Source organism: Artemia franciscana, chromosome 5 (genome assembly GCF_032884065.1).
Source record: "Artemia franciscana chromosome 5, ASM3288406v1, whole genome shotgun sequence".
NCBI classification, from domain to species: Eukaryota; Metazoa; Arthropoda; class Branchiopoda; order Anostraca; family Artemiidae; genus Artemia; species Artemia franciscana.
Genome location: NC_088867.1, coordinates 9,380,662 through 9,397,576, shown reverse-complemented (window position 1 = coordinate 9,397,576; position 16,915 = coordinate 9,380,662). Strand labels below are relative to the sequence as shown.

The following is a 16,915-nucleotide window of genomic DNA, read 5'->3' as shown; positions in this document are numbered from 1 at the left end:
AATCTCCTTTATATAATTGGTAAGTTGGCTGTTGAAATACAAAATGCGTTATTTGATATATCATTAAAAAATGAGTTTGTATCGATTCAACCAAAAGCAGGCACAACCAATCAACTGGTTTAATCAAGATACCGTATTCCTTTTTGTTCTCCAGATGTTTTTAATTCTTAAAAAAAAAAAAAAAAAATACTCAAAACCCGTTATAAACAAAATTCGGCCAGTTTTGCAGACCAAACAGCGTTAAGTGTATGACTCTTCCACAGCCATGAATATTGCCAAATAAGGCCCACCATGAGATGCCCAGAAAGGCATGATTAGAGCTCGAAAGAAATAAAGAGAAAGCTCGAAAAAGAGAAACAGAAACAGAGAAAGAGAAAAAATAAAAATAAAGAGAGAGAGAGATAAAGAGAAAGCTCGAAAGAGAGGCTATTTTCCAAAGCAGTTTTTTTGCATCTTCTTAATACTTGGAAAATGTCCACTGGAACGCCTTTCGGATTTCCACAGTCGAAGTTTCTTTAACTCGCACCCAATCACTAATCTGAAAAAAGTTAAGTTATGTTATGCAGCGGATAACTGAAGTGAGTATTTCTCCATTCTGCAATCAAAGGCAAATGGTTTCTGATCCTGATAAGAGGATATACGTTTTTTTATGGCCAACCGTTTAGGGTAAAAAAAATAGCAGGTCGTCCCCGAATGCGGCAGAAGGATGTCATAAGGGAATAGAAACTTTCAGGAGGGTATAATGAGGGAGTCCGTGAATAGATAGTGATCAAAGAGGAGCAAGCGTTGGTGCGTTTGACTTTGATGGCTAGGGGCTGCAGTGAAATGCTAGTTTTAGTAGTAATAGTAGTTGTCTTTATAGAGATTACTTACAGTCAATAAGTTTTACTAAAAGCTGACGATTGTTATCAATAATTTACTTAATATAACTAATTTTTCCTCGATTGGGGGATCCAGTTTTAACTTTTTGGATTTTTTTTGGGGGGGGAGGGTAAACAGAACTTGCAATTTTGTCTTTTGAGGAAGGGATCATTTTCTCTGGTCTTGACAAAAAACATGCCGTGAAATTTTTCTCTTTTTTATACCTGCAGTTTGACCAACTCATCAAACAGTTCGTGGAGTGACCCGGCTCAATAGTAACCAAAGTCTAAAAAATGGAATTTTGATACCAATAGCTACATAAAACGTATCGCATTTTAATGCTGATTTTAAATATATAAGTCTTATCCTATCTATAAAAACGTGGAATTTTGTATTTTTTGCCAGAAGGCAGATCACGGATGCGTGTTTATTTTTTTTTATTTTTTTTTTTTCCAGGGGCGATCGTATCGACCCAGTGCTCCTAGAATATTGCCAAAGGGCGCATTCTAACAGAAATGAAAATTTCTAGTGCCCTTTTTACGTGACCAGAAAATTTGGAGGGCAACTAGGCCCCCTCCCACACTAATTATTTTCCCTAAGTCAACGGATCAAAATTTCTAGATAGCCATTTTGTTCAGCATAGTCGAAAAACCTTATAACCATGTCTTTGACGACTTACTCCCCCACAATGCCCGTGGGAGGGACTACAAGTTACAAACTTTAACCAGTGCTTACATATAGTAATGGTTATTGGGAAGTATACAGACGTTTTCAGGGGAATTTTTTGGTTGGGGGGAGGGATTGAGAAGAGGGAGATATGTTGGGAGAACTTTCCATCGAGGAATTTGTCATGGGGGAAGAAAATTTCCATGAAGGGAGTGCAGGATTTTCTAGCATTGTTTCAAAAAAAACAATGAAAAAATAAATATGAAAAAGTTTTTTCAGCTGGAAGTATGGAGCAGCATTAAAACTTAAAACGAACAGAAATTATTACCCATATAAGGGGCTCACCTCCTCCTAATACCTCGCTCTTTGCGCTAAAGTATTTTTAGTAATTTCAACTATTTATTCTATGGCTTTTGTGATTCAGGGGGTCATTCTTAATGAATTGGGACAAAATTTAAGCTTTAGTGTAAAGAGCAAGGTACTGACGATGGGGTGAACCCCATCATATATGTAATAAAAACATGAGAATACAAAAGTTCGTTAGGCAAGCTAATTTATAACTTACGTATATCTTTTACTAATAAAAACATTCGTAAAAAATTAAAAGTTCTAGTTGCCTTTTTAAGTAACCAAAAAAATCGTAGGACAACTAGACTTCCTCCCCAGCTCTTTTTTTTTTTACCAAAATCATTCGATAAAAATTATGAGAAAGCCATTCAGCCAAAAAAAATAAATATTCAAATTTCGTTTTAATTATTCCTCTGGGGAGAGCCAAAATCAAGACATGCATTGATTCCAAAACATTCAGAAATTAAATAAAAAAAAACAAGTTTTTTTTTAACTGAAAGTAAGGAGCGATATTAAAACTTAAAACCAACAGAAATTATTTCGTATATGAAAGGGGCTGCTTCCTCATCAACGCCCCGCTCTTTACACGAAAGTTTTTTACTGTTTTTAGAAAAAGAAGAGTTGAGAGAAAGAGTCAAACTTTAGCGTAAAGAGCGGGACGTTGATGATGAGGCAGTCCCTTTCATACACGTATTAATTTCTGTTCGTTTTTAGTTTTAATGTCGTTCTTCACTTTCAGTTAAAAAAAAACTTGTTTTTTTTTATTTAATTGGTTAATAAGGTCATCTAAGTGAAAATTTAGTTTAGTCCCTGTGATCTTATATAATGACATCTTATAGGTCAACTCTATTTCTCCATATATCAGCGCAAATAAAGTTAGTTGTTGAGAGCTAGACCTCTCTTATCTATGGGGAAATAGATTGGGAGGACTAAATGCATCCCAAGTGAGTTTTATGAGATTTCCCGGGAGATACATTATTTATTTGTGATTGAACTTCATGAATAAACCAATCTCAGTGGAATACTATACTGTAATCACAAAAAAATATTATTTTATCCCTTTCAGATCACGGTATGAAAGAAAAAAATATGGCTATTTTAACAAAAAATCTCTACGAAAGCACAGTTTTATTGTGGAGGTAAGGAATGAAGTTAAAATTTCAATTGAACTTTGTTTTCAGCCTTAACAGCATATATCAACCCCTGAGGGGTTCTCAACCCCTGCCCCCAACCAAATGAAAACGCCCCTGAAAACGTCTGTACACTTCCCAATAATCATTACTATATGTAAGCACTGGTCAGTGTTTGTAACTTGTAGCCCCTCCCACGGGGACTGTAGGGGAGTAAGTCGTCCCAAAAGACATAGTTATAAGGATTTTCGACTACGCTGAATAAAATGGCTATCTCAGAATTTTGATCCGGTTACATTGGGAAAATAATTAGCGATGGACGGGGGCCTAGGTGCCCTCCGATTTTTTCGGTCACTTAAAAAGGGCACTAGAACTTTTCATTTCCGTTAGAATGAGCCCTTTTGCAACATTCTAGGACCACAGGGTCGATTCGATCACACCTGAAAAAAAACCAAATAAACACGCATCTGTGATCTGCCTTCTGACAAAAAATACAAAATTCCACAATTTGGTAGATAGGAGCTTGAAACTTCTACAGTAGGGTTCTATGACTTTTAGTGGTTGTTTTCCCCTATTTTCTAAAACAAAGCAAATTTTCTCAGTCTCCTAGCTTTTGGTGGGTAAGACTAAACTTGATGAAGCTTATATATTTAAAATCAGTATTAAAATGCGATTCTTTTGATGTAGCTGTTGGTATCAAAATTCCATTTTTTGGAGTTTTGGTCACTATTGAGCCGGGTCGCTCTTTACTACAGTTCGTTACCATGAACTGTTTGATAAAGTTGGAGGACAAGCAATATAAACAAAGGTATTTTCTTTGAAATGACAATACAATTAAGTATGTAAATACAAAGAAGGATAGAATGTAAGGAAAATGAATTTTCCTGTTATCGGTACAAGACGATTAATCTTATAAGTACGGCTCTCGTATTGGAAGCCCCCGTGGAACTCTCGGATCAAAGCATCCATGAAGAATCCTTTTAGCTTGGGAAAAATATTATCGGTCCAAAAGCCTGGATCGCGGTCTATCTTTTCAATGTAGAGTCTTTCAGGGTAAAAATCATGAAAAAGCAAGTATCTAGCTGAGCACATTCAAGCTGACATTGTACTTGGTAAAATTAGTCGTGGCCCCGTTTGTGGTTGACCAGTCCATTCTTTCCAACTTCCATGCAACAGTCCGCCTTAGCCTTTTTTCGATTCTTTATCCACTCGCCTATCCCCAAATTTTTCGCAGTTCCGCAGTTGCATACCTCGCTTTGATTTAATTTTCCCCATGATTTCAGCTTTGTGTGCACAACTTTACGGAAGGCTCCTGACTATTTCTCATTTTTAGGTTCCTTCATTGCATTGAAATTATTTATGAAAATTTCAAACACTATTAACAAGCGGCTGATTATACCAGCTTATCATTTTGTTCTCTAGGGGGTATTATCGGCGATCTGAAACGATTCTTTCTGGCAACCGACTTGTAAAAGTTTCAGGTAGCTGAAAATATTCTATGGGACTGTTAGAAAACAGGAAAATATATCGAAAAATGGTTCCAATCATCTTACAGGTTATTGTCTTCTGCTCATGATAGTGCCAATTTTGTTCCAAAAGCAATATCCTTCATAGAATACACTTGTGAAAAAGACCTAGACATTTTCTAAGATTTCTAAGAAATTAGAGGAAATAGAGCAAAATCCTTTCAAACATTTTGTAGCATCTTCAAGAAGCTATGGCCTGATATTAAAAGCGGCATCTTCCGCCAATGAATACTTGAGTACTTTTTAAATATAAATTTTCAATTTAACATGGGATTTTGGAGTTCCATCAGTTCACTTAATCACGGCCTTAAAACTAGTGCAAAAGCAATTGACTGACCATGCTTCACTATGTTTGTTGGATTAAAACCTCTTAAACTATGATTTATTTATTTATATTACCATGTTGTCAATTTGGTCCTTTTTCCCTCTTTTTATGTTTTTTTTTTTTTTTAATCGAAACCATAAAGTCTTATTAAACACTAAGTTGGAGTTCAATAGATACAAATTTCCCATTAAGTAGGGTAGCATTGGTAATTTGGTCATCAACTTTCCATGTCTTCTTTCTTCTCTTTTGGTAGTACCTATGGTATTGTTTTTCAGGCTTGTGTGAGTCAAGCGAATCCTCAGATTTCTAATGGAATTTGTTTTAAGTCGGTAGCAGCATGCATTACTATTAAACAACCTTATAGGATTTAGAATGATATCTGTCTCTCAGTGATAATTATATGAATGGTCTTACCTTAATAAGCAGTAATTATCTTATATCCCAGCCAATCATTAATCTGAAAATGATTATGATATGTCATTTGGAAGTTACTTTAGCCATAAAGACAAGCGAGTTTTCTTGACAAGCGAGTGTTAGTCAAGTCGGACTAAAAGGTGACTAAATTTATATATTGGCAAGTTTACCGTCTTTTGTTTCACATTCGCAGGACCGAGTAAAACCTTATGAACAATTTTTTTTATTAATGCTTTAGTAATTTTTTTTCTCCGGTTGGGTTTAGGGCTGTATGATTGAGTTGTGGGAATGAATCCTTACATATGAGAATGTGCTGAAGTTTCTTATTTTCTTTCTATTTTCCTCGTCAAACTCATCCACTAGTTACATTTAAGTCCTTAAAACTTAAGCAAATCAGTTTTTTTGTACAGTGTAGTGCTTTAGTATTTAATCAATGCAAAAATGATGGTAATTAAGACCAGTATTATTATCAAACAGTTCGAGGTACCGACCTGTAAGTAAAGAGTGGACTCCTGCCTACTGCAACTGAAAGTAAAAAAAAAGAATTTTAATAACTATTTAAGTATTAAAAGAACCGATGGCTCGCAGTGATCCCCAACATGGAGAAAACATTAAGTTAAAATTTACTTCTACAAATTTGACTGTTTTGTACATGAACTAGTCCGTTCATTATCGGGGTTCCCTTTCGTCAACCCCGCTCTTTATGCTAAAGTTTACGTTTTGTTCCCGATACCTTAGAATGTTCAAGCTCAAGGGTAATAAGGATGGGATAAAAGATATTGTTCACAATGCATGAAGGACTTATTGATGCGCATCTTTGCTTAGCTGTAAAACAAAAATCTTGCAAATACCCACAAATTACATTTGTTGCTCTCATAAATGCTTTTGTTGTAAGCATTATACGACTTTAGCGAAAAAGATCGAAAGGAGGAAGAAAGTAACCCTCCTACATGGAATTAAATTTTAAAAAAAAAGTTTTTTAAACTGAAAGTAAGGAGCAACATTAAAATTTGAAATGAACGGAAATTACTCGTATAGGAAAGTGGTTACTCCCTTCTCAATAATATAGTATGCACGTTAAAAGTTTTTTGGTTCTGTTCAATAATCTTTTATTCTAAATAGCGTAACGAGCAAGGTATTAAGGAGAAAATTATTCCTTTCATATACATATTAATTTCTGTTCTTTTTAAGGCTTAACCTTGATCTTTACTTTCAGTTGAAAAAACTTGATTTTTAATCGTTTCACAATTAGCGCCAGAGAATCTATCTTCCTCTTCTTGACAAATTTAACAAACATCTTGCGATTACCCACTAATAACATTTGTTTCTTTCATAAATATTTTTATAGTAAAGCACCATACTTCTTTAGCGAGGTAGAAAGGAGGAAAGAAGTAACCCTCCTACACAGAGTTGAATAGAAAAACAAGTTTTTTCAACTGAAAGTTAGGAGCAACATTAAAACTTAAAACGAACAGAACTATTCCGTATATGAAAGGGCTGCCCCCTTCTCAATACCATGGTCTCTACGTTGAAGTTTTTTGGTACTTTTCAACAATCTTTTGATACTAAATAAACGGACCTTGTGTCCCGTGTGTCACTCTTAAAGAATTGGGACAAAAGATCAAACTTTAGTGTAACGAGTGGGGTGTTGAGGTGAAAATTATTCCTTTCATATACGGAATAATTTCTGTTCTTTTCAAGGCTTAACGTTGCTCCTTACTTTCAGTTAAAAGAACTTGCTTTTTCATCAAGTTTCTGATTGTTTTTTAATTAATGCCGGGAAATCCACCTCCCTGTCCATGAAAAGTTTCCCCTCCCCCAGAAAAATTCCCCCATGGAAAGTTCCCTCTATTTAAATTCCTTGACCCTTCCCGGGAAATTACCGCCGGAAAATTCTATCCTGGCTGCAAATTCTCCCAGAATACTTCTTGCGGACGATTCCACCTGAAAAATTCTCCCTAGCATACTTTCATTTGTAAAAAAGACCGGTTATTCATTTTATTTCTGATCGTTTTTTAAAGTGTGTCAAACATATGGAACATTTTTACCACAAATCCCCCCTCCACCCTAATGGAAAAAACAGAAAACAAACACAATAATAAACACGCATATTGATATTTCTTCTAGAGAAAAAAAAATGCAGATAAGGGCTTGAAACCTCTACAGTAAAGTTCTCTGATGCTCTGAATATGATGGTGCAATTTTCAATAAGATTCCTTGATTTTTAGGGGATGTTTCCTTCGTTTTTGAATATCAGGCAAATTTTATCAGGATCTTAGCTTTTGAAGGGTAACGTTAAACCTAATCAATCTTATATATTTGGAATCAGCACAAAAATCCAATTATTTTGATGTATCTTTTGTTATCAAATTTTTGGGTACTATTGAGTTGAGTATCTCTTAATTCCCTATATTAGGGGGCTGCTCCCTCCGTGTCACTCCTTATTCTATAGTTGACGAGGTCTGGCCCTCATCAATACTTCTATCTTCATGCTAAAGTTTTTTAGTTGTTTAAAAACAAGTTCTGATTCTAATTAAACGGGCCTTTTGTTTCGGGAATCGTTCATAATGAATGGGACAAGAGGTCGAATTTTAGCGTAAGGAGTGTTGTATTGAGGATGGTCAGCTCCAGGGAATCATATTTGTTCGCTTTAAGTTTTACTTGTGCTCCTTACGTTCAGAAGAAAAACTTGTTTTCTTAATTCAATTCTGATCTTTTTCAAATAATCCCAGGAAATACCCCTCCCCCTCCGTTGAAAATTCCCTTTCTCCATAGATAATTGTTCAATAGATAGTTTCTCCCGAGTCAAAACTTTTCCCCGAGAAATTACCCCCGGGTAATTCAATCCTCACTGCGAATTTCCTCCAGGAATTTTATTGCTAACGATTCAGCCTGAAAAATACTCCTTAGCATGCCTTCAATCGAAAAAAACTTGTCTTTTATTTAATATCAGATTTATTTTCAGGTCATAGCGGAATCCCTTCTGTGTAGAAATATTTCCCGAAATTTCCCTCTTCCCAAATGCAAAATTTTCTGGACAAAAAGTTCCCAATCGACAGTTTTTCCTGTTGATAATCCTCCCATGGAGAATCTCTCATGTGGCAGCCCCCCCCCCCCTACTTAAAAATCGCCCGATAAATAATTATTCTGTGGAGCGATAAAATCGCTCCGCAGAAACTTTTTCCCGGACAATAATCCTCTGAGCATATCCATCTATAAAATGGGATTGCCAACGAAAAAGTGAGACAAATAAATTTGATTTCGTATATGAATTCTGGAAAATTCTCACTGTGTAAAATTTTCTCTAGAAAGTTCACTCCAGAAATATTTGTCCCAATAGAGAATTCTCCCTGCAGAAAATCAAAACCTCAGAAATCAATCCCCCCAAACTTGGAATTGTCGATTTAGTTTTCAATAAAAAATGCTATGTGTATACAGTGGGCAAATATGATAGCTTGTGGCCCTTCCTTTGGGACTCATGTCAACACCAAAGACATCATTATTGAACCTTTCAACTATACTGAGTAGAAGGGCTATCTCAAAATTTTGATATCTCAAAATTTGAGTGGAAAAACAGGGATGTTTTTCCACTTTTTCAACGAAAAAGCAAATTTTTTCAGGCTCATAACATTTGATGGGTAGCATTAAACTTGATAAACTTTATATATTTCGAATCAGCACAAAATGTAATTCTTTTGATATTTCTATAGTTATCAAAATTAATTTTTTGAGTTTCGGATACTAATGGGCTGAGTCGGTTCTTTTACAGTTCGTTACCACGAACTGTTTGATAAATTATGTTAATTTCTAGTTTTAATGTCACTATTTACTTTCATTTGAAAAACCTCTTACATTTATTTAATTATAATAGAAGACGGCTAACAAACTTTTAATCTGCAAAACATAAAAGTTTGCTACGAAAACTTTTCCATTAAGTAGAGAAGAAATGATAATAAAGTGGTATTGCTACCAGCGGCAGATGTTAATAAGCAGTCAAAAGTGGGAAAATATGATTATTTATATTACGAGGTAAGATATAATATCTTGCATTGAAAACCTAAAGCAAAGGCTGTCTGTTAGATTTTAGGCAGGGGGACGGGTCAAGCAGGTTTACAAAAGTACCTATACACCCAATCCTCCATGGACAGTATCAAAATTTTCATGATTTCCTTAATTTTTTTTTGTATGTTTCTTAGAATTTTGTCATTTTTACTTTCTTTTTTAATTTTGTTCCTCTTCCCTCAAACAAAAGAAATTCCTGTACACATATATTGTGGGGAGTTAAAGCGCAAAAGTAGCGTCAAAATTTCGTATTGATTTCGACAAGTATACCTTGGAATCTGAAACACAAGAACCTTTGAATTCGAACAAGAATGATTTCTACAGTACTAAAGAACTTAGCGTAAAGATAGAGGGGTTGAGGTGGGGGCAGTCCCCTTATATACAAAATAATTACTGTTTGTTTTAAGTTTTAATGTTGATCCTTACTTTCAGCTGAAAAAAACTTTTTTCTTACAAATAAGAAAAGAGGGTGTCTTATTGTACTTTTAGACAATTCATGGAGTATCGGGTATCAAAGACTTTACAAAATTTCAACTAGACAGAGCAAGCATATTTTTCTTTTTACAAAATAAGTATGATAAAAGCTTTAAACAAATATACAGCTCCGTATATTTATTTATCTTTTCCTTATTTTATTTAAATACCGAATAAGGTTGAAAAGACAGTCGAGTTTTTCCATTAGCTCTTAATTTTCTAAAAGATTGTATTTTTATGCTGCCTCCATTAAAGGGAAAAAAAATATTGTGGAGTAGTATATAATTCTTTTCAGTACCTTCTGAAACTGAAATTTCATCAGATGCAGCATCTAAATTTATAGTTATATTTAAAATGGAAAAATGAAAAACACAGCATCCCGAACTATTGAGATGACAATGATATAATTTTGTAATTACATTTTGTAATTTTGTATATTTTTATAATTTGTATATTTTGTAATTAATTTTGTAATTTTTTGTAATTTTGTATATTTTTATAATTTGTATATTTTGTAATTAATTTTGTAATTATGTAAGTTGTAATTTTTTGTTGGCTGGTGAGTGTAGCCCCATGGTATAGAAATGGTGGTATGTATGAGCTGTCCCTGTAGCATCGTTATTTCTTTTTTACTGCTCCCGTAGTTTTTTTGTTTTTTCTTTTCCTTTTATTTCTTTCTGTCCCATTACACTGAATCTAAGTGATGTTACATGGATGTGCTTTTTAACTGATCCACCCAAGTCAACCTTTGGTTTTGGGTGAATCATACTGTCTTTTGGGTGTAAATTGTTGCTCTTAAATGAATATATCATCATTATCATCATCCAAAAAAAGGATAAAAATTAATTCTGAAAAAGAGGTACTTCAATCTTTGGACCTAATAGAGATAGGAGAAAATGCACTGAAGTAATCGATAGAGATAAATTGGTACTTGTGTATTATTCAAAACACACTCAATAAGTGAAGTTAGGTTCTTTCGTGAAACAAACTACTATGCAGGCACATTTTATGAGAAAAACCAGTTTCATATCCACAGAGACAAAAGCCAATTTAGTTTGATATGCATAGTGATAGATGATTGTGTCTGAACATGGATTTTGAAATGAAGACTTGGGATTTGCCAAAGACTGAAAAAGAGGCAATTACATTTTTCCAGGATAAGGGGTTGTTGCCCACAACAAAACAGTGGGTCAATGGACACAACATGGCTTCATACTCATAGGAGAAGTAACATTACGAGAAGGAAGGCATAGTGATAGAAGATACCAAGCCTAATCTAACCTAACCTAACTTCAATTATTGAGTATGTTTTGAATAATACACAAGTCCCTATAAGCTTTATTGAAAGGCTTAAATAAAAATCTAATTGTCATATAATATTTATCATAATACATTTTGGAATTATGCAGTTGATCTATCCATCTACTTTCAAATTTTTGTAGTTAACGAGATCGATAATCCAGTTAATTTTGATTTTGTTTGTCTTTGCAGCTGCATTTATGCCCGTCTCATTTCCTATGGTAAAGCCTATTATGCAGCCTCCTTCTGGTCTACCAGGTCCAGCCCTGCCAACCATTCCCGGACTTCAGTCATTTACAACTTCAGGTCAAGATGGTAAAGTTATGGGACACTTTACATACTCATTGTCATTTAACCTTCCTGTAGATGTTGGAACAGTTGGAGCTCCAAGTCCAATAGGAATACCTGGAGTTGTTACAATACCACCAACTGTGGCACCTATGCCAACGCCTGAAATGGTAGTTTTTCACCCTCAACTTTCAATTTGTTTTCAAACAACTATCATCTACTAAATTAAATAAAAAAAAAACCATCAAGACTTGAAAATGATATAAGCTTCAGAAACATTGATATCACCCTCTATTTTCTACACTTTTAAATTATTCAACATACATGAAACAAAATAAAAAATAAAAAAAATCTTTAGAGAATATCCAGGTTTGCTACAATACCACTAACTCTTTTGCAGCTAGAAATGGCAACTCTTTTCCAGTAAGAAATAGTATTTTTTCACCATCAATGTTGAATTATTTACCAACGGTTTATCATCTACAAAACTAAAGCAGAAAATAGCCAATTAGGGTTTAAAAATTCAATAATTTCCTGAAATGTTCATATCACCCTCTATTTTCTACGTTTTAAATTATTCAGCGTCCAAGAAATAAAATAAGAAAAAAGAAAAAAAATCCATATAGAATACCTGGGTTTGTTACAATACCACCAACTATTTTGCAGCTTGAAATGGCAACTCTTTGGCACCCAGAAATGGTATTTTTCTTTTCCTTTCTTTTATTTTCTTTTCCGGATGTTCTTCTTTTCTAAATGTAAAGACTTTTGTCGTTCTGTCGTTTCATTTCATTTGATTCAAAATTGAGAGGGCTAGTGCCCCTTTTAGTAGTGAAAGTGATTGGAGAGCATATAGTTCCACCCCACGCACATCATTGCCCAGCATAAAGCCTTTGTATTTCAGCCAGATTCCCCTTAAAGGTAGGAAAATACCTATTCCAATATTCCATTTTCCTTTTTCTTTTGAAATTTACATTTTCACCTCATTTTTCTACGCTTTCAAGTTATTCAACATCTAAGAAACTAAAGAAAAAAAAGAAAAAAGGAAAAAAAAGTCAACGGCATCCTTAGAGAATACCTGGAGTTGTTAAAATACCATCAAGTCTGCTGCAGCCAGAAATGGTACCTCTTTTGCAGCTAGAAATTGTAGTTTTTTACCCTCCATTTTGAATTTATTTTCTAATATTTTACCATCTATTAAATTTAAGCAGACTAAGGCTTAAAAATACAATAAACTCCAGAGGTTTTGATAATACCCTCTATTTTCTGCGCTTTAAAATTATTCAACATCTAAGAAACCAAAGAAAAAAAAATCGGAGACATTAGAAATTCCGGAGATGTTTGTACGAAACGATTTTGTTGAAATTGGTTTCCTAGTGATACAAGATTAAACAAAATAAGCGATATTAACTTTGATAGATCATGGAAATTCATGATTTCAATCCAGGATTATGTGCTTCGGATTGCTCGACTAAGTGACTTGCAATTTTTTTCGCCAAACTGAGATTTACAGTCCAGTCCTTTGGAAGCAGCATATATATTCGTCAAACACACGTTATCATGCATCCAATTTAATTTCAATGGTACCCAAAAGCTTTTGAATTAAAATAAAAGTACCTAATATGTCCTCTTCTATTTTCTAAAAATGGAGAAAAATTGAGCTTCTAACATCAAATTATTTTTATCTGAATTTTCGAAATGTCAAATAATTTTGTGTTAGTCACAACTCTTCACTTTATTTTTTTCCCAGAGCCACGTCGAATGGAAGGAATGGTCGTAGAAACTTTGGAGAAGGCTCATTCGACTGAGTACAGAAATTTCGAATGGTCTTTTTAAAAGTCAAAAGCAATCAGAGGCTAGCCGGCACCCATTTCTTGCAATTCTTTCCTAACCGACCCCCCGTGACCTCGAATGACCGTTTAACAACATTTTTAGATAGTTATCTGCAGCAGTCAAAATGTCCAATAAATATGCCTTCAATGACGAATTGACCCCAAGAGGCCCTCGGGAAAAAGCCGTACGTAATTTAAGTTGGCGATTGTTTAAATATGTTCTTTACAATGATTAAATAAAAGAAAACAAGTTTTCTTAACTGTAAGTAAGGAGTGACATTAAAACTTAACACGAACAGAAATTATTGCGTATATGGAAGGGGTTGTCTCCTCCTCAATGCCTGGCTCTTTACGCTAAAGTTTGACTCTTTCTCACAACTCTACTTTTTAAAGCAATAAAAAACTTTAGCGTAAAGATAGAGGCAATGAGGAGGGGACAGCCTCTTTCATATAGGTAATAATTTCTGTTCGTTTTAATGTAGCTCCTTACTTGCAGTTAAAAAACTTGTTTTCTTTATTTAATTTCTGGACGTTTTTGAATTAATACATGTTTTGATTTTGGCTCACCGCACATGAAGAATTAAAACAAAATTTTTATATTAATTTTTTCTGGCTAAATGGCTTTCTCATAGTTTTGATCGGACGATTTTGATAGTAAAAGGTATGGGGGAGGGGGCCTAGTTGCCTTCAATTTTTGGTAACTTAAAAAGGCAACTAGAACATTTTTTATGAAGTCATAAGTAACTAGATCATTTGTTAGTAATAAATCTGCGTAACCTACGAATTAACTTACGTAATAAACTTCCATATTTGTATATTTTTATTACATATATGATGGGGTTTGGCCCCTCGTCAATACCTCGCTCTTCACACTAAAGCTCGAATTTTGTCCAATTCTTTAAGAATGACCCCTGAATCACAAAGGCCGTAGAATGAATAATTGAAATTACTAAAAATACTTTAGCGTAAAGAGCGAGGTATTGTGGAGGAGATGAACCCCGTTATTTACGTAATAATTTATGTTCTTTTTAGCTTTTAATGCTGCTCCTTACTTTCAGATGAAATTTTTTTGTTTATTTTGTCATTTTTTTTAAATAATGCTAGAAAATCCTGCAGCCCCTTCATGTAAATTCTCTTCCCTCATGATAAATTCCTCCAAGGAAAGATCCTCCCATGAAACCCCCTCCTCCGACCCACCTCCCCCCTTCAACAGGAAAAAGTCCCCTGAAAACGTCTGTACACTTTCCAATAACCCTTGCTCTATGTAAACAATCGTCAGAGTTTGTAACTTCCAACCCCTCCCCCGGGGACTATGGGGGATTAATTCATCCCGAAAGACTTAATTATTAGGTACTCAGGCTTTGCTGAACAAAATTTCTATCTCAGAATTTTGATCCAGTGACTTTGGGAAAAAATGAGCATGGGAGGAGGCCTAGGTGCCCTCCAATTTTCTTGGTCACTTATAAGGGCACCAGAACTTTTAATTTCCGTTAGAATGAGCTCTCTTACAATATTGTAGGATTACTGGATGGATACGATCACCCTGGGAAAAAAACGAATAAACACGCATCTGTGATCTGTCTTCTGGTAAAAAAAAAAAATACTAAGTTCCACATTTTTGTAGATAAGAGCTTCAAGCCTCTTCAGTAGAATTCTCTGATACGGTGAATTTGATGGTGTGATTTTCGTGGAGGTTCAATGAGTTTTAAGGGGTGTTTCCCCTATTTTCTAAGATAAGGCAAACTTTCTCAGGCTCTAACTTTTGATGGATAAGACTAAACTTGATGAAACTTATATATTTAAAATCACAATAAAAATTCAATTCTTTTGATGCAACTATTGTTATTAAAATTCCGTTTTTTAGAGTTTCGGTTACTACTCAGCTGGGTCGCTCCTTACTACAGTTCGTTACCACGAACTGTTTGTGAACCTTGATAAATCCTTGTGATAATGTTGTTTTGTTGTTAATTTTATGACAAGGAAAAGACCCATTGCTTGAAACAAAGTCTCTTTCTAAAGTATAAAACATGCTAAGGTCCTTCAAAAGTTTAGGGGGTGGTAGCCATGCCCCTGTTTGCGATAATTTTTGTTTTTTTAAGGTTGACCTTATCATTTATTTTAATTTCATATTCATTTTAGGTTTTATCTATTCATCTATAGCACTATGAGTTAAATTTATCTTTGATATAATTATTAATTTAATTTTCAATTCAATTTAGGGGTCATTTATCCATTTCTGATCGCTCTTAGGTTTGAATTATTATTTGACTGAATGTTTGCCTACATTAGGTTTCGGTATTGCTCCTCATCTTTCTTAGAAAAACTTCTTTTTTGAAGAATTTTTTAAAACTAATTACATAAAAGAGCTTTCATAATTGGTTACCCCTTGTTAATGAATGAAAAACTTTTAGATGATTGCGTTAGGCAACTGTGTTATATCGGGGAATAAACTGACATTTAGATTCTAGTCACGCAGGGAGGATAGCTTATGCAATAATTTCTTCTCAAGACGGTGCATTACCCTCAACTAAAGCTATCTTATGGAAGATTCTCCTTTGGGACTGGCCGGTTGGAAAAGAAATTTTGGAACAATCTTCTAGGATATCACTAGTCTGAGTTGTCACTCCTTACGCGGGAATAGTGTATTTTACTAGTATAATTGACTCTATTTGTAATTAATTTATTATCAATTAGCTTAATAATGATTAATTTTATTAAATAATTTCACTTCTTGTAACTTCTTAAAATATATGTAAAATGAAATTTAAAAATTTAGACTAATTTTATAATAATTTTAAGAGTACTGATGATTTAGAATTGAATGTGTAGATAGATAAGTACACTTAATATTGCTTAGGTTACAATTTAATATAGTTAATTGATTTAATCTAATACAAATTTTTTAGCCCTATTTCTGGAACTTATTTAAGTTAAGAATTTATGAAAGACTAAAAAATCTTTTATAGGGGATCAAAACCAATATAATTATAAGTAACTTCAGTAGTCTCTTTCAAATTTTGAAGAAAAATGTAAAATTTTATATTTGTTTCGTTAAATCAATGTCCGTACATGGACATAATTAAAAAAACAAAATATAAAATCCCGTTTTTTCCTTGTGATTTTCAACTTTTTTTGGGAAGGTTTCAAAGAGGAAATGAGTACTTGGTGATACTAAAAAACTTAAAAGGGTGAATTCTTTAAAAAAAAATAAAATAAAATGCTATATAAATTATGAGTGATGGAAAGTGTGGAGTGAACATGTAAGTGATGGAGTTTTGTGACCAAAATGAAGAAGGAAAGTTAAAATTAGTCAAAGGGCTGGTCAACCTAAAATTACTCAAGTTTTTTGATCAAAATGAAGAAGGAAAGTTAAAATTAGTCAAAGGGCTGGAAGAATACTCAATAACAGTCGTTTTAAGGTATTTTCTGAATATTCGCGCGAACATGTTAGTCATGTTATTAGTCATTACCATGTTATTAGCTTATTTGGAATTCCCATAGACTTGTTTTTGTGTCAAGCATTTTAAGAATTATACGCCAGGATTTATTGAAATTGTCGCAGTTCAAGTTTTGAATACAATCATGGTTGTTCTTTGGCTGCGTTGACATGAGAAGAAATTCCTTACTGAAAACAAAAACCTAACCAGCCTTTTTTTATATAATATCTATCCCTGGTTGATATTAAAAACAAAA

General features: G+C 33.8%; 1 protein-coding gene across 3 annotated transcripts in view; it reads left to right on the top strand.

Annotated features, from left to right (window-relative positions):
• The window catches only part of LOC136026960 (uncharacterized), a 167,858-nt gene that overhangs the window by 65,029 nt on the left and 85,914 nt on the right, over positions 1-16,915 (top strand). For all 3 annotated transcript variants that reach the window (XM_065703820.1, XM_065703819.1, XM_065703821.1), the window contains exon 3: positions 11,298-11,563. In XM_065703820.1, coding sequence (XP_065559892.1) covers positions 11,298-11,563 — 266 coding nt within the window. The remainder of the gene's footprint in view (positions 1-11,297; positions 11,564-16,915) is intronic.